Genomic DNA, 19771 nt, shown 5'->3' with positions numbered 1-19771 from the left:
GTACCATTATGTTCATTCTACATCATTTATCACTACTGTAGCTACCATGACAAGCACCATCATAACCACTGAAACTATTAATGCTATATAGTTAGATGTAATAGAATAGTTTTTATTATATGATTCACAAAAATATGAATGTAGAAGAATGCACAAGTTTATAATGATTTTTTTCTTTTAGTTCAACAAACACTCAATTCATGATTGATTTAGTGATGAATCTCCACACAAACATGGGATTTTGATTAATCTATATGGGGTTACACTTGTCAGTCAATATAATGTACAATATGAGTTGATTAAAGAAACATTGGTAATTAAATTGAGCCACAATTTCAAAGCTGAGAAGATTACTGGTCAAAACCTAGTGGAGTGACGAGTATATTGAGTGTATACTTTGAAAATCAAACATTTTTTTTTCAACTCTACCATTTCCTTTATTTTAACCAGTTTACATATTGTTTTCTGTGCATTCATCTGCTTGTGATGTCAATCTTTGATAATGTTGTTTCATAATGTACACAAGTACTACTAAAATCTATGATGGACGACGTGTGCCAAGGTGGTCACTCTCTAATTCTACAAGTGATAAATGCCATGCTTCATTATTTTTGGCCGAAAAAAGTTTCTACAATGCTTCATTCTTTTTGGCCGAAAAAAGTTTCTACAAAAACTATGGCAGTCACTCTAGCTACAGTTGATACATCATACCTTAATGTTTCCCCCTCGTGGCGAGTGGTGAGCATTGTCCAGTGAGCCTACTTTACTTTTTGCACTTTTGCCGAAATCCATGGGGGAGTTTGTGATCTTTTTTTAATGATGGAAGACGTTGAGATGGGGAGCAGATAATGTTTCAAGTTTTAAAGGGGGAAATAAGACAAAAATAAAGAAAAATAACAATGAATAAAGAGAGTGATACACATATAGAATATGGTACATAATTACAGACACCCTAACTTCACATCTTTTGAAGAGGCATGGTATTATATCAACCTATCATCTATACTTTAATACAAATTTGATATGCCTATAACTAAGATTCTCTTTACATTCATAGATTATGTTTTACTGCATGGATTTACTTGTCACAGAAATTTTTGTTTAACATGAATTTAAAAAGAGCTTACTGAAGTGGACTGTTATTCATGGCACACTGGACCCTTACTGTCAAAACGTATGAACATGAGTTGATTTGTTCCTCTTAAAAGAAGCCTTGTCTCAGGAGACATAGAATAATTAGATATCACATTTATTTTAAATCAGCATTGATCAGAGATCCAGTGTTTAGAGCAGATTTCCTCTTATACTCAACTTGTTTTCTGTTACAGTTGGTGTAGTGATAATAGTAGGCCTAAGTAAATTTGACAGTAACAGTTTTATCATCTTGTTAATATTGAAATAAAGATAAAATATGTAAACAGTATTGGATGCCTGCATCATAGCTATTATGGTAATGTGAACTCTTTCATTTTATCTGAAGAAAAGATGAGTAACTTTGCTTTGAAGAACAAAGAAACAGTTGAGCTCCAACTATCCACATAATAATTGCACTCTTGCTTCAAAACAAAATCAACTTTCTGCTTATGACATAACAAGCAACACTTAAGAATCATATTTTTTTTCATTTAGTGTAATTTAAGTACTTATGAGGGTATATCACTCTGCAAATGTGGTGTTAGATCACAGATGCCATTATAATGAAATATTTGTGAATAGTTTTGTAATCATGACTGTTGAATTTTGATGATTTCTTACAAGTCTCTCTCAATCTTGCTCTCATTTCTTCACTCATGTTTAATCAAATCACTCAAATTTGGGCCACTGTTCTTATTGGTCAGCAGTGGAATAAAGTTTTTTCTACTCCTGTAAGTTATATTTGTGCTGTGATTGCATACATTACCAAAAATTGTAAATAAAACTTGTGAATGCTTGTAATACATTTGAAGAGAAGAAAAAGAAGTTTACAAAGAAGTGATTATACTATGAGATTATTTAAAAAAAATACTTGAACATCTCTTGAAGACAAGTTGTGATATGAGAAAATAATCAGCAAGCTATGTCAACTTTAGTGTAGGCATTACTAATGGTTTCAAAAGTCATCCAAGGTCCAAAATAGTCACCTTAACTTGCCCACCGCCTGGTGAATGGTGGGCATTATCCATGGAGCCGACTCTACTTGACACTGACTTTGAGAAATTCACAGGGTCGTGCAGGATCTATGCAGGGCAGCACGGAACATTGGCACACAGATTGGCAAGGAGGAAGAGTAAAGCAAAACAAGAACAGCAGACAGAAAGAGACAACAAGAACAACAGATTAAAGGATCAAATCACAAAACAACTTTTCATGCATGCAAACAAAGCATTGAGTAGATATATACAATTTAGGGGGTCACTTATTTATGTACACATCTAACCTCAACTCAAGAGGGCATCTTTGAAATCATATTTATTTCTGCATTTGGCTGAGGCACTGACAGTATGACTAGGTTCAAAATTTTCTTTTGTTGTGACATGTACTTCCACACACCAGTCATCTCTATCGATACTACTTATGATGATTTTTTTTTTCACGTAAATGTACTTTTTTTCTCTCTGTTTTTTTGTTTTGTGATTGTTTGATCAATGGTTTTCAAATTATGACTGTTTCACAATCATTTTCTTTTCTGTTTTAGTTTTAGTTTTGCTTTTATCTTCAGAGAGCGAGATTTGCCCTCTTACGGGAGCATTTCTGATACAGCAAAATCATTCTGCTGCCCCTAATGGCATTATTTACCATTTGCAGATGAAACAAAAACCCAGCTTTAGTGCTTCAAAATAGTTCTAAAATGTGAGTTAGGGGAATAGAAACAACCAATGTAAAATTTTTAATCATTTGGGCCTATAAACAATGTTAAGCATTGTTGAATAAAATGTGAACAATAGTTATAATAAATATTGTTTTTAGAATAAACCGTCAAGAGTTATGGTTTATTGAGAAAAAGAAGTGATATCTCTTTATATTTTAGGCTTTAATGCAAATTTTTCTTTAATGGTAGGATGTTTTGTGATACTGACCTACACAATACCGTATGCATCAAATGTGATAAATTGAACATTTTAAAGTCACTGTTGTCATCCCAAATTGAAAATGAATTCTGTTAAAGCTCACATACCCACACAATGATGCTGCAATGTTGTCTTTTAGGTATCACTGGACTATTTTGCACTCTCGCCCATTGAAATCTAAGCAGAAGCACATCCTAAGCTACTATGCAGTCTTGCTTCTTTGACTTTATATTCTGCATTCTGAACTGACAGTCAGTCCCTACCTCAATCTTTGCTTTGCAATCTCAGACAAAAGTGCACGTTTCGTAGAAGCTTTGAAAAGATATAAAATTAAGATTATTTAATATTATCTCATATAGTTGGGATTTGAAATGTGGTAATTATTGAAATATATCTCAAGATTCTACACTTTTGCTGCCAGTTGTGAACAAGGATAAAAATCTATGACAAATTTCTTTAAATTCCTTTCATCGTTGATGACATTTATATACTATGTTTCATATCTTCAGTTCTGATGTATGAATGCACAAATTCATCAAGCTGGATGTGCATGCCTGCCATGAGTAGCATTAAGTACTCTTTCATTTCCATCTTTGCTTGACGGCCATAAAATGTCTTCTCATCATTGTTTTATATCAAACCATCATAACAAAATTTCTTATTATGAACTTGTACGGAAAATACTTATTACTGAACTTGTCATTGGCATTTTGTATCCATGCAGATTACCCAATATGAAAAAAAGATATATATATATATTGAGTACGGAGACATATCAATTGTCAGTATCACTAGTAATGTGGATGCCTGACTCAGTTTTACATTAAGTACCTTTTACTATGAGTAAAAAATTGAATGTGAGATGTTGCACACACTGAACAGAGATTACCCAATTCCCATGATCTGTTCGATAGTAATTGTGTCACCATAATATTCCTATTGGGCTGAGGCACATTGCTACATCAGAGGGGGGTTTGCTTATATAACCTCAGATGGATTACTGAATGCTGATGGGAAAAAAAAAAACTTGACAAGTTCAGCTCAGTGCCTAGTATGCACATTCAAAGGGCTAAACCAACTGCAATATGTGTTGCTTGAAGGTTTGCATGGTGAAGTAAATGAGGGAGAAAGGTTTGTGGTGACACCAGGTGTATGTAGTCCTTAACCGGATCGTTGCTTGGCAGAAGAAGAGCCGTCCTTAACCGGATCGTTGCTTGGCAGAAGAAGAGCCTAGCAAAAGAGGCTCTTCTTCTGCCAAGCAACGATCCGGTTAAGGACTACATACACATGGTGTCACTGCAAATCTTTCTCCCTCAACTGCAATATGTATGATGTTCATCACAGGTCTCTGGCTACAAAGCATGCCTTTTTTTCACTTACAAAAGCAGCATAAGCCAAATGTCTTCACTGCATGGACATTAAATAGCACAAAAGCATGCATTTATACCCATGCAAACATGAACAAGAAAAATATGATGAGCTTGGCTTTGTTATACATAATGAATTCTTGGCTCTTATACCAACAACATAAACATTGACAATAAATTGAGTACTGGTAGGTTATACAATTTTTTCTTTCACTCTTTGCTTGCATTATGTCTTTATTGGAAATGTATATTAAACTATATAACACCACACGTAGGGGGAAAGAAGAAATGAAGAGAATTGCTCAAAAACAAACTTAAAGGTGGTTGATATCTTAGTAAAGATATATTTCATAATATTATCATTTTCTCCATCATGCCCTTGCCATAGCACAGATCTATTCAATTTTTCAGTGCTTGATGAGCAAGTACTGTCCAAGGCAGTGCAGAAAATGTCAGAGGTGACCATAAATGAGATCTGATGTATTCGGGAAGAAGTCTTTTTGTTTTTGTTTGTCTGCATTGGTAACAGATATAATTGATGGAAAAAGATTCAAACTTATGTGAGAGCAGCATCGAGCAACTGTGATTTTTGATACATGGTGTGAATAAAAATCAAGCCAGTGTTAATATACTGTAGCTGCAGTAAATATCATAGACATGCAAAAAAAAAAAGAAAAAAGGATTCACTGCAATTTGGATAATGCATTTTCAACTTTGTCATTACCAATCAAAGTACCATCATCATGGGTTACATTTATTAAACCCATATACTGTTAAACTGGTATTTTGACTGGTTTAGTTTTACAAAAATCACCTTGACTTTCCCGCCTTGCGGGGAGTGATGGGCATTCTCCAAAGAGCCGACACGACTTGTTGCTGATTTGGACATTGTGACAGGGTCGTGGACAATCTGAAAAGAGTAGGGTGAAGGTGTGTGGCACCGTGGACCCAAAGCGGGTACAATTGTCAGGTCAAAATATACAGATTTGTGCATAAAATAATCAGTGACACAGATAATTTGTTAAAGTTTACCATTTCTTTGGTAGGAATCATCAATCAAATGAGGTGTGCAAGCATCGCGAGCAGGTGGAGAATCAATATCTACTTCTCTTTCTTATCACAATCAATCCATAATCATTACAAATATTACAAATCTTGATTGTGTGTGTGTGTATGTGTGTGTGGTTTTATGCCTGTTCATGGTGGGCCTCCATAGAACAAACCATGCATTATACCTACCAGCTTTGAAAATGCTCATGCAGCACTTCCACTGAAAATGGAAATTAACAGCATTTGATGTTCAAAACTTTGGAGTATAAAAAAACCTTGTCTATAAAAAAGAGGGAAAAAATCTCTCTCAAAAGATGTGATAAAATTATGTTCATGTCTTCACATGAATACTTGTTTGTTACCTCAGCTACTTGCATCCTGTATTCTCACTTGCCATTACAGGTGGAAAATACTTGTTGGTACCAGTGTACTTATAATAAAGGAAAAGCAAACCCTCTGAACCTTAGTTAGATGAGGGTACACCTGTTCACAATGGGAGAAAAATGCACAAAAAATGCAACACTGTGGCACAACATACATAGACATGTGCATGCACCATCACAAAGTCTTCCATCATGACAACATATCATGTAACATTCAGGTGACATGGTAAACAAACTGTTACAGGGTTTCAAACACAGCAAATCAGCTTAAACTACACTTGGTTGAGAGCTCAGTGGAATGCACTTGATGTATCCCATGGTGCAATGCATTCATGCAAGGGAGCAGCATGTTTTCATCTTTATGGCTTGTTCAGCTTTCCGCTGCAATGACTGCTTTAGGCTACACTGCAGAATTTGAGACAAACTTGTGGTATTTGGCGCACATTTGCAAATGAGTCTTTGCTGAAATGCTTTTAAATAGTATATGCATAATAGTCTTTTGGCTCCTCTTTCATGTAAACTGAATAATCAGAGCTACAAGTTCAAAAATTACCCACAGACTTTGTCAGAAAAAAAAATTGATTTCAGAATTGATATGCAAAAAAAAACCACATATTTTGATGCTATGCAATATCATTCTCTTAATGGCTTGTTTCAAAACATATAGTCTGGTAGTTTGAAGCATGCATAAACTTTAGCCATTTTTTTTTTTTATTTATGACTATTCATAATCTTCTTTAATTGCATTTTCTAGCTAGCATGATTGAGATTTTACAGCAATTTACACTTAGGTGTACAGAAAATAACTCTAATCAGAACAAATTAAAACTTTCATGACTCTTGCACTGCAAAGATTACCTTTCCACAAATGCCCAAATACCTGGTAATCTCACAACTAGTGAATGCATCTAAATGCATGTTGTGTCAGCATGATATAAAACTGTTTTGCTATGTGGAAATGAGAAGGTGTCCCTTAATTCTCCTTTACATTTACTTAGAAATCTGTGCCTTCTATCATTTTTCTTGCCAAAACTGATGTAAATACAACAAATATAATGAGCCATTAAAAAAATGTTATTTTAGTGTAATTAACCAATTTCTGCTGATACAGGGTATGGCAATAAAAAAACACACACTTTTTTCAAAAAAAAAAAAAACCAGAAAGTTCGTCCATCCCTTTCAGTCCTTTCTGAAGTGTCTCACATTTGTATTTCTATTTGAAGGATATTTATGATTTTCCACAAGCTAAACAAGTCACTTTTCCTTTCAGATGTATGTCTTTAATACATATGTGGGATGTCTGAATATAATTTGTTGGAATGTGTTTACGTGAAACCATCATGATTGATCTAGGATGATGGTAACATGTTCAGTTCATAAAGGCACTCTAATTGGTTAGTCATGAAGATCAAATCAAGTCAGTTTGTTAGAACTTCATTCACAGCATGCAGACTGGAGAAATCCATCTGATGTATACTGAAATAATTTGTATGTCAAGTTCCATTTATGATGTCATGCTACTGATTATAATGCCTTGCCTCCAGATCATGGGTTAAGAAATGTGTCTGTTTTTGTTTTAGTTTTGTTTTGTTTTGTTTTGTTGTTTTTGGTTTTTTTTGCCATGAAGACCAGATAGGTGCTGCAGATCACTAAACTGTTAGTTAACTTCCTTCTCATCGCATATTTGAAACAGACATTTCTTTAACAGTGTGGAGGTCACCCAATACCAGAGCAAGCAAAAAATACGATTTCAATTATAAAAGGAATCCAAACATCAAGTCGTTAGAGTGAATGTATCAATGAAATCATATAACAAAAAGAACAAGAAGTTCATATCTGAATATTAGCTGTCTACCCAGCATATCAATGATTTTTTTTTTCTTTAATGCCCAGGGTTGCTCTTTGGCAGATGGATTTCTATTAGTGTGATGCAGACACAAGATCCTGGTGTAATCCTAGTGTTAAGGTTAGTTTACTCTGCCTCAGACCAATCCATTTAAACAGGATGTGAGTTGATGGCACACATGCAATACCTTAACATTACCACCCCCTGGGGAGTGGTGTGCATTCTCCAGGGACCCAACACGACTGTTGGCCCGCGATCTAAAGTCCACTTTCTCATCAAAGATCTAGATTTATCCAGGGTTGTAGAAATGGGAGGGTAAGCAAGTATGTGGTAAGTATGATCGACTCACCAAAATTCTATCCTTCTATAGATAGTCATGCTCAACTCATGCTATGACAAATATTGCTATTTTCCTTAGCACTTTTATATATTCCTCTACTGTGATATGGAGATAACACATCAGTTTACTGAATATCATCAGCTTCTTGAGCTATCAGCAGCAGATAGAAACAATTTCACAGATTAATTACCATAATTTCAATACATACATATATAGCTGTGGCCTTTCATTAGCTATCATCTTCATTTGTCTTTATTTATGAACATGCAGATGAAACCATTCATCTGAATTATCTTGTATTACTGTAATTCCTGGCTTAAAGAAAACAATTTGAGACAAACTATACATGAAGGAATGTTGAAATTAAACAATCTTTCCGTGAAACACAAGTTTTCTTTTTTAGTGACTATCAAGTTGTGAAGGAAATCCTTGTCTCGCTGTCACTGTGTATCACCCATTGATTTTACTTCAAACAGAAGAAAACTACATTCATTTCTGTCGCCATTGTCAGCATCTATCTAAAGATCTCCTTATGAACTTATTTTATGACATCTGTGATTATTCTCCTTTTGAATCACCATTGATGAGGAGAAAAAAAGTGGACAAAGCTTATTATAAAGACATGATTGTGGTTAAATTAGCATGTAAATCAACAATTGCTGATAACTCTAATATCTAAAATTTTTCATGCTCTGGACACAATTCACACCTCACAACAGTTTTTAATGCCATGAAATAACAGATACAGACACGATGGCTGTGATCAAAGATCTGATGATGGTGGTAACAAAGACTTGCAAGAGAATTCTGTCTTCACAGGTTAATTGATGGCATATCCAAGCACTTTTCTACACATTATGTGATGTAGTGGTAGTATGGAATTTCACACAAAACACAAATCATATTGTCAGCACATCATGGTTTCATGAAATTCCTAACTCTGAAAAAAAAAAGACACAGATTGAAACACAAAGTACTGCAATCCATTCAAGTCATTCAAATATCTAATTGTTGATGAAAATGACATTTTAAATTCATTGATAAAATGTCATAAACTTAGCATGCTATGTTTTGATGCTTGGATGGTATTGAGAAATGTTTAGAGGGGAAATAGTGTCAGTCAACTTTTGGCAGTGTGATAGGTGGATGTAAACAAGTAGACGTAAAGTACCCGAACTATATTTGTGACAAAAGAATGTGACATATCACATGCTTTTCAGGTCAGAATATCATAACTTCCTGGATCACACCAACCTGCATCAAAAACTTTATCAACAGAAAATGTAAATGAAGCTGGAAACAAGAGAGCAACTAGGGAATAGATTTCAAACAGATCAATTCATCTGTCATTATTTGAATGAAAGTGTAAGAGAGGTAAACTTCTTGAGACAAACAGTAAAACTATTTTGTGTCTGTGTAACATGTGACACAAATAAGATATCAGAGGAAATGTATTTGTTAAGGCATATGCATTCTGGGTGGACCACCAGGAAAAAGGAGTCATCAATTTTGCAAGTCTCACTATGAAGCCTGTAAAAAGAAGCTAGCCTGCATGCAAGGAAAACAAAGGATTTGATTCTTCCTATACTCAGAAATAGTTACCTTGACATTACCCCCTCCAGCTCTGTGTGTGGCATTACCCATTGACCCACATCTTGATTGGACTTTGCTGTAATCGGTCTTCTCAGTATGGATCTTTACCTGTTGATGAGGAGACAACATCTTTCGGTCAGTTAATGGAATATGAAAATACTTTCTTGAAACATTAAGGTTGTACAATGTTTATGCAAACTTTTTTTTTTAATGAACAACTTGTCTGATACTAACAGCTAGCTATGAAATATGATAGGATACTGTCTATGGTAGTACGTAATAGTACATTTTAGGCAATGACCAGATGATGTTATGAATTCGAATCAGTAACTGATCTCTGAATTCATTCTAATTTTGATATTAGTCTATATAGAACACAATGTCTCAGACAAATACTATCCTGGGGTCAGGAAATTAATTCAAAAGATCTGTGCATTAAAGTAAAATATGTTTTCAAATGACATATACCAGTTTGTAAGAGAAACAGAAACTGATCTTCTAAAATTTGTTGCCAATTAAGAAACAGTTATATATTTAGCAATGAAGAAGCTTTTGAAATATACCAGAAAACCAGAGGGCTTAAAGGACAGATATCTACCCACAATACCTCATGAAACACTTGCAGTAGTAAAAATCAAGATAGTAAGACACAACATCACCCCAAGAAATGTGGTTTCTGCAACTTGATGGATTAATGCAGATTTAGCTATTATCTAAAGAATGTCCAGAATGACAGCAGCCTTACACTTCCTCCACCAGGTGTGTGTTTGCTGTTGTCAAGGGAACCAATCCTGGATGTTGCAGATCCACCCCTACTTGGAGATTGTCGTAGACGAGGTGAGTCCCCATCAGCTGAGTTGGGGGGGGGGGGGGAGGGGGGAGAGGTTGAGTAGAGATGAAGTGAAGCCCAAAATATAATTGCACATGCTTTATTTTACCTGACATTAACACAGAAAAGACGATGAGACAGTAAACAATTCATTTTGGAAGAGTTCAAATCCATTTTGGTTCTGGTAGAATACTTTGGTTACTAGTGGCAGGTTTGAACATAAGTAGGACAGTAAGAGTTTCTAGTATGTCACAGATAACACCAAAAGGTGACCGGCATTGGTGTGTTTCATTGAAATGTTCCCTATTCTATGTAATACAGCAGTTATTTGGCACATACTGTATCAACAAAATCACAAACTAAGTGATAAAGAAATTACTGAATTTTTATCTTTTGTGAGGCAATATCTGGTTGTACCATCCTTCAATCCCTGAAGACAAACATGCAAAACAGAACATATGAGCAGAACCAGAACACCTCTAAGCACATTATATTATCAAAGATTACCAACTGTACATACCTAAGTCATTATTTGAGCTTTTACTGACAGACTGTTTAATGAGAATTTTCAATTGCTGATATACACTAAAGGTATTACAAAAAGATGATGCATCACCATTCACCTGCTATGGAGATATATTGCCAAAAAAATACCTGATTTTCTTGGTGAAGACTTCCCAGACCTCACTTCTGCACTTGATGTCCTTGCAACTGGTGAAACTGTTCCACCAACCTTTGGCTTGACTGCTGACATCTTGGCCTGCAAAATTGTTTTGAAACAATGAAATACATTTTTGCATTGTGTCACAAGCTGTATTTTGTGGAGTTAATGTAACACAAACGTAGAAGAATACATCTAAGAGATTATGCTGACTGGTGTAGAGACAGAACAAAAATGAACATCAAATTGTCTTCATGAAAAAGCATTAGACACAATGAGGCTGTACAGGAGCAGAAAGATGACAAACAAACAAAATGGCTTCAGTACAGTTGTCTGTCTCATCAAATGCTGATTGAAAGACCCATCTTTACCATCTGAACAATTATTATTTGACGCTGCGATCTAACCTGAAGAGAGAAGGAATGTATGTGTTAGCATGCAAGTGCTAATTAATTTTATTTTCTAATGTCAGTATAAAATACGTCACTGAAAATCTCATTCACAGTGATCATACCGATTGTTTGAAGAGAAATATAAAGCTATGCTTCATGCATGGCTCTAGTCACTGCATTTGATAAAGCTTTCCCTCTCTGTTGGCACAATCTAAGAGAACTAATGATGACATTAGAAATACTATACAGGAAAACTTTTCACGACAGTTTGCAGTATCGATAAGTTAGTTAATTTTGTCATGTTTGTGAAGGTACATAAAGATATACGACAGATAAATATACCATCTCTATGATCTCAATTGAGAGAATACTTGAAGAGTTTGTTTGCAAAAACCGATAAGTCCATATCTGTCAAATGGAGATATTTGCGATTAAAGGTCAAGAAAAACAAAGAGAATAATAAGAAAATTTTTGCTTCTTTTGACCATAACTTCAAAAATATACCTTTATATGTAGTGATCAATATATCATTTAAAAGGTATTATTTTGTACTTTATGACAGAGACCGTATTTCAAAATCTTCAAAAATGGACTTATCGGTTTTTGCAAACAAACTCTTCAATTGTAATTCCAAAACTTCAGGAAAATAGCAACACAGATGTTCCTCAGTATAAAAAATATACACAAATCTTCCATGGCTTGACAATCAAAACAAAGAACTCAGAGGTATCACTTTAATATTTTTTTTTTTAAATACACCACAGTCACAATCTGAGTCTGTACCTCATCATAACAAATGACAATATAGTTTGAAAATATTATCTTTACATACCACTGCATAGAATGTCATTCTAGTCTACATCATTTGAAACCTGTGTCATATGTGTTTTTCATGTTTATACCTTATCAGGCTTTGGTTTACTTTCACTTGGTTTGGTGTCTATCCTTGATGCTGCTGCTCTGGTTCTTCCAGGAGAGGCAGCAGCTGGTGCTGGTGATGCAGTCCTGCGGACATGAGGAGACATCTTTGATGGTGTCTTTGTTGGTGTCTTTGTGGGTGTCTTGGCAGGCTCTTTCTTTTCGGTAGGCACTGACTTGGGTCGTGACTTTGTTGCTGTAGGGACGGTCTTCTTTTGCACTTGAGAAACCTTTGGTATTTCAGGTTGTTTCGCTTTCTCTGCTGGTGATGTCGTTGCTGCCTTGGCAGGACCTTTGCTGGCAGGAGATACTTTGGGCTTTTTGCTTTGCTGAGATGTGCTTGATTTCTGCACTTTTTCCTTTGTTGACTTTGATGCAGCCTTGCCTGGTGGAGTAACTGGTGCTTGTATTGGTGCACTTGGCTTAGGAGCCTCAGTGATCACTGAAGGTTCCACACTGACTGGCTTTTCTGGCTCCTCTGATTGTGTATCAGCAGGTTTTAGCACTTCTTCCACTTCCTGACCAGCAGGTTTGCTCTCTTCAGTCTCAACTGCATCCTCAGCTTGAATTCGAGTTTCTTCTGATAGAAGTACTTGTGGAGTTTCAGTCGGCACCTGATCAATAATTTTCTCATCCTGTACTTCCTTTTGAATTGTTGCATCATCTTCAGGGGGAGACACAGAGGACACTTCTGGTGTGTTTGGTGGTGTAACACTTGGAGCACGCCTTTCAGGTTCACTGTCTGCCTTTTCTTGGGAGTCCTCCAGTAGTTTATCAGCTGTGATCTGTAGGGTTGTGTCTGTTGACATTTCCTCTCTATCAGTTACATGTTCTTCCAATGGCCCAGCTTCGGCTTCATGCCTTGCGACATCTGGAGTGGAATCCTGTGGTGTGTCAGCTGGAATCTCAGTTGCAATGCTTGGTGGTGGCATATCTGATTCTTTGATTGTCACTGGCACTTCTTCATCAACCCCCTTTGAGAACTCTTGAACCTCTTGATGAAATGACTGAGTGCTTAATTCTTCATCAACCTCCTTTGACATGGCTTGAACTTCATGTCTGGAGGATTGAGCATTCACATCTGCTGTTTCTACAAGGAATTCCTCATCACCTTTTCCCTGGAAGTCTTGAACTGTATGGTCTGGTGACTGTGAATGCATTTCTGTTTCAACCTCTCTTGGTATGTCTTTGACTTCTTGTGGTTGTGACAGAGTGTATGATTCATCAACCTTCACAGATAATTCTTCATCAATCAAGTCTTGGACATCATGTTCTTGTGGCTGTGTGTATGATTCTCCTTCAGCACCTTTGGGCATGTCATCAGCCTCATGCTCTACTGTTGGAGTATATGAGCCTTCAGTCTTCACTAGTGGGTCTATATCAGCATTCGCTGGCAAAGTTTGGACATCATGCTGTGGTGACTGATTTAATTCTTCCTCCACTTCTTTTGACATAGTTGGGACATCGTCTTGGAGTGATCGATCTTCTGGTGGCAAGTCCTGGGCATCATGTGGTGACTGAATGCTTGGTTCCTCAGTTTTCACTACTTCTTCACAACCTCCTAATGAAAGGTCCTGGACTTCAAGTTGAGGACTTTCTACTTCCTTTTGTTCATCAACATAAGACATATTGGCAGGTTTGATGATGTCGATGGGCGTAGTGATGTCAACAGGCTCAGCGATATCGATAGGCCCAGTTGTGTCGCCAGGCCCAGTGGTGTCCCCAGGCTCAGTGACGTCGACAGGCTCAGTTATGTCGACAGGCTCAGTTATGTCGACAGGCTCAGTAATGTTGACAGGCTCTGTGATGTCAACAGACTCAGTGATGTCAACAGGCTCAGTGACATTTACAGGTTCAGTAACGTTAATGGTCTCAGATATGTTGATGGACTCAGTAACGTTGACAGGCTCAGAAATGTTGTTGGGCTCAGTAGCATCTACAGGCTCAGGAACACCAACAGGTTCAGAAACATCAACGGGCTCAGACACACCAACAGGCTCAGAAACATCAACGGGCTCAGAAACACCAACAGGCTCAGTAACGGCAACATGATCAGTATTGTCAACAGGAAGTTCTTCTGTTTTCAGTTGATCGACTGATGTCAGTTCTTCTGATACCTCTTCACTCTTTGTTTCATGACTGACTGTGCTCATAGAGGATTGCTCACTAACTTGCTCATTTGATTTGGATTCTGTTGGTTCACACACATCCTTGTCAATGTCAGAAATACTTTCTGCTAGAAGCTCTGGATTATTCATATTGTCTGCAGGAGGCACTTCAGAGGGAATGTTAGTTGACTTTTCACCTGGTAAGTCTTCTGCTTGAGTATCATCTCTGATTTCTGCTTCAACTTCTGTTGTCTCCGTGTCTGCATCATCATCACTTTCTACAGGTGCCTTGCTTTGCACCATATCTCCTTCTCCTTGCAAAGCAAGTGCAACAGCAACATTGTCTTCAATGGGGGAGAAAGAGCCCTCAAATGACTGTTGCCCAGCAGAGGATGGCTCTGCTTGCACATGAGAAGGGTCTTCTACTAGACCATCTCCAAGATCAAGCAGTGGCACTGGCTGAGCTCTTTCTTCTGATTCCTCTGGTTTTTGAACAGGTTCACTTACACTGTGGTCAGCATCACTGTCTAGGACCTTTGATTCTGAAGAGGAAGGAAGGCTGCCATGTAGGTCTGGTTCTATGATATCAGGGGCAGGCATACTTTCAGGTTCCTGTTGGACCTGTTCTGTGGTATCTTGGGAAGGGGTTTCTTGTTCTTCTGTTGCTTGTTTTTCAGTGTCATGAGGAGGCATGATCTCTGATTCTTTTTGTTCTGATTCTGTGATCTCATGAACTGGCATACCTTCTGAAGCAGTGTTTTCTGGTCCTTGGCTATCTACAGAAGTCACAGGTGCTTCTTCATATCCCTTCTCTTGCTCAGTTACTTCTGATGGCCTGTCCACTAATTTCTCTTCTAGCTCTTCTTTTTGGCCATCAGCTTCTATGGTATGCAGGCCTTCTGATTGTAAGGAACAACTAAGATCTTGCTCAGGTGGATGCTTTAAACTTTCACTTTCTTCTACCTTTGATGCAGTTTCAGTGATAACATCTTCTTGAGCCTTTGTTTCAACATCTTCTTGAGCCTTTGTTTCAACATCTTCAGTAGGCAAAGGAGCTACACTGTCATCGATATATTTTCCATCATGATCCCTTTCAAGATCACTGTGTGAAGGAACCTCGGTTATATTCTTTTGTAAGTCCTGTGGCTTTGATGACTCAGATGATTCCATCTGCTGATGCTCCTGTATTGATTCATCCACTTTACTAACCTCTTTATCAGTATCAGCAATCTCAGGATGCATGCTGTGGTCAGGCTCTATTCCTACAAGGTTTTCCGCAGAATTAGTGTTTAAAACTACATCAACAGGGTCAACCTCACGAGCAGTATCAACAAAACCATACTGTTGGTCTTGCTGTTCCTCACAGATACCCATTTGATCTCTTTCTACTTTTGATATTGAATCCCCATCTTTCAATTCTTCGGCTTTAATGTTGTCTTCATGAGAGATATGAACTTCTGGCTCTAGAATGGTAGCTGCAAAGTTATCAGCTGCAGGTGTGTGTGATTCTTTGCCTGAATCATCAGGAGGAGGACTTTCTTTTCTTTGACTGGGATCTCCAATAGAACTAGGAGGACCTGATCCATTCTGCTGTGAAATATCAGATGTTTCACTTGGGTAAGCGTACATTGCTGCAGTAACGTCTGGACCTTCTTGACTGATCATTGAATGCTCAATGCTTTGTGTACTGCATGTGCCTTCATGCACATCCACAGCCTGGCTGCTGTCTTGTTGAATGTCACTTGGCAATAAAGCTTGATCTTGTGCATAGCTATCATCCACACTTGGTGCAGTAGTTTTGTCAATTTCAGAGGACATTTGGGTCTCAGACATGCATGTTTCTTGGGCTTTTTGTAATTCCAGATTAAGTTCTTCCTCTTGACAAGGAACTTCTCCTTGGCCTGCTTCATACAAGTCCGCATGTTCACCTGGCTCCAGTTTCTCATCATATTGTCCATTGGAGCTGGCATCTACTGCAGTAGTCTCCGCTATCCTGGGTACTGCACAAGGATCCATGCTTGCTTCAACTTGAAGCTCCTGGGAGTTGTTTGACACAGGAGCAATTGCTTGCTGGTTAGAACTGGTTGACTCCATCTGCTGAGATTCCATAGGATCATAACCTGCTGCTTCTTCTTCATGGGAAACAGCCTTTACATCTGCTACCTCATTTGCGCTCATGCTTTCAAAGTTCTCCTGTGGTGTATCAATGCCTCTGTCATCCATCACAGTAGGTTGTACTTCTTTACTCTCTGGGACTGTGGCATGTAATTCAGTGTCCTGTGGCACAAATTGCTGTTGAACAGTCAGGTCTGGTTTGTGCTCCACCTCTTCTTCTAGTTCCTTCCGACTTGAGATCTCCTCTGATGTTGTCACCAATAAGGACCTGTCAGTGCCTTGAGTTGATTGAGGTTGACCTCTCTCTGTAGGATAAGATGGCTCCTCCTGTTGTTTAGGCCAAGATGACTGAAGATCATATATATTTTGAGCTTCTGGTGAAGGTGCTTGGGGCATTGGCTGATCATCCGGTGATAGAAATGGATCTGGAATGAAAGAAAATAAAAGACAAAAATCAGTTAAAGGTTTTCCATTATTCCTCCTATTTAAAAAAAAAGTAACATAAAGAAACATATGCATCAATCAATTTGTTACTTGTTGAGCAATCAGTTTGTTACTTGTTGAACGATCTTTTTGGCCAACAAAGTCAAGTCTATGAAGAAATATAGTTTCCATCATGTTTTTTTTTTTTGAGCTATACCCACTAAATTATCAAAAAATCTATGAGACATACATAAGTTGTTCAGGGTTTTGGTTAATAATACATGGACAGATAAAATGCACATATGTCTGTCTGTATGTGTATGTCTATAAGAGTAGGCAAAGAAAGAGCAATATATATACAGTATGTAAACATTTATATCCATTGATATACATGTATACATAAATGCATATTATTATTATTTTCTTCTTGTTAAATATCATACTTCATAGCACATTAATCATATTATATAACTCTACATGTCATAAGAAAGAAGAAAACACAAGAAAAATTACTGTTTTGCAGATTGATCCTTCCGCGGAAACACAGCTTTATGGGCATTTGATTAGTGAATGCCATTTGTGTTGATAAAAACTGAAAACAGTCATTAATCCCTGCCTATTGACCGATTCGGGTTCGTTGAGGGCAGCAGACATTTTATGGCACTGGGCGCAGCCATGAGCTCAAATTGCGGTGTCTCAGCCGACCCCCCCTGCTCTCCCCCACCCCAAGGGCAACGTGTTTATCGCGCACTTGTAACAAAGGTTCGCGCACTATAAGCAAGCATTCGCACATTCAATACAAGACGCCCATTGGCTAAAGCAACCATGCATCAGTTTTTCATTCTGCGCGCGTGCTAATGTAGGGAGAGGGGTGGGGAGTGGGAAGGGGGGGGGGGGGGGTCGGCTGAGACACCGCGTAATGGCGCTGCCCATGCCAAAAACACACATAGCGCGTCATAGAATCGGTCAATAGGCTGTTAGATTAGACACTTTGGATTATGTTTCTGACCTCATATAACACATAAATATCACTACCTGAGACTTACAAGGTTTAAAAGGGAGCACAGTATAATGAGCAAAATCTTTATACAGATACCTATGCACGTTTTACGGCCAGAATCCCACAGGAAAATATATCAGTGGGTGACATTGAATTGATGACTCTGTCTTCCCTGGGAAGCAGTGTTTGCAGCATACATGGCATGAAGATATTAAAAGAGCAATGCAATTCAATTAAAAGAGCAAACAGAGAAGGTTGTACAGTGACTGAAGGAGGCTTAGGATGTCCTCTGTGGAGCCATGTGAAAATGGTCCATTCCCACATCAGACTGTGCCCACTCTAGGCTGTAGTCTAATTTGTCTTCCACAATTCAAACACAGATCCAGGAAGCTCCCTGACATCTCTGCTGTTTGTTACCCCATCTGAGAAGACATCCTACCCCAGCCACTGGCTACCAATTGTCAACATTTCCCTGATGCAAAAGAAGCAATGGAATGTAGTGCATGGTATTCCCCCTAGATGCATAGCTCAATGAGGCTCTTCAAGAAGCTAGGTGTATGACATTTAAAGATTGTTGAGTTCACATGCCCTGCCATGACTTTGCCAACTTCTCTCTATCAATATAATTTCATGGCAGTCACGATCATAGATAAGCGAGGGACATACCAGTAAACAGAATTCTCCGTCTCAAATAATTTACGATTTAGAAACTGGGCAGCTGAGTGAGTGAAAGGCATAATGTTCATTTGTTTTGATATGAGGGCTTCAAATTCTACAGTATAGTGAGTTACTCTTTTCTGATAACTTGAAATAACATAAATGGCTCTTATAAAAATTTGTTGTATAGTCTTTCATCGTGAAGTAAAATACAGTCAGCTTTACTTAAAGTCAATCCCATATAAGTCAAGTCAAAGTCTTTTCAAGTTCTCTTCTCTTTACAATATAGGGATTTTAATCCCTCATAAGTTGAATTTTCTCAAGGTCAAAGCTATTTATTCAGTCCTAATAGATTTGACTAAGTCAGGGTTGACTAGATGTAAAATCAGTATTTTGAGAATATACATATATATATATATATATATATATATATATATATATATACACAGTATGTCCCCCCCCCCCCAAAAAAAAAAAAATACAACGGGGCCCTCCGCAATGATATCTTTAAAAATAGTGAATCAATCTGAATACAAATTCAGGGTGTGAAACTATAACTCATTGCCCACATCTTGCAGAAAACCCCACTCGATTTGCTTCAGTGGTCAAAGAGAAATATGGAATTTTGTAGAGGATGTCAGGAATCTCTTCTGTCCAAGTTCTGTCTATTATCCCACACAAGATCATCGAAATGCTAAACTCGGAAGAATCCGATTCATGACATGCTTTACAACAATCCACATTTCTCTGTGACCGCTTAACCAAATCATATGGGGATTTCTGCAAAATAGAGCTAAAATGTTATATTTTAAGAGCCTGAAGTAGCATTTCAAAAATGTAATCATATTGGGCGTTATCAATGCGAAAATCTGATTGTAATTTTGGGGGGACATACTGCAGTAAGTCGCCCCAAAAATTACAATCAGATTTTTGAGTTGGTAACAGCCAATATGATCAATCTGTCTAGGTGCTACTTCAGGGTCTTAAAATATAACATCTTAGCTCTATTTTGCAGAAAACCCCATTCAATTTGGTTAAGCGG

At 37.5% G+C, this 19771-nt stretch overlaps 1 protein-coding gene across 1 annotated transcript in view; it reads right to left on the bottom strand.

Moving 5' to 3' along the window:
- Positions 1–19771, bottom strand: part of LOC140238055 (uncharacterized) — a 64386-nt gene that overhangs the window by 10265 nt on the left and 34350 nt on the right. Inside the window, exons 2-8 of the mRNA XM_072317978.1 lie at positions 12411–17074; positions 11110–11215; positions 10372–10478; positions 9636–9734; positions 5229–5324; positions 2121–2216; positions 712–807 (exon numbers count right to left, since the gene is read on the bottom strand). Of these exons, the coding sequence (XP_072174079.1) occupies positions 712–807; positions 2121–2216; positions 5229–5324; positions 9636–9734; positions 10372–10478; positions 11110–11215; positions 12411–17074 (5264 nt within the window). The remainder of the gene's footprint in view (positions 1–711; positions 808–2120; positions 2217–5228; positions 5325–9635; positions 9735–10371; positions 10479–11109; positions 11216–12410; positions 17075–19771) is intronic.

The sequence above is a fragment of the Diadema setosum genome, chromosome 14, assembly GCF_964275005.1.
Source record: "Diadema setosum chromosome 14, eeDiaSeto1, whole genome shotgun sequence".
Classification (NCBI taxonomy): Eukaryota; Metazoa; Echinodermata; class Echinoidea; order Diadematoida; family Diadematidae; genus Diadema; species Diadema setosum.
This window is presented reverse-complemented; position numbering and strand designations above follow the sequence as displayed.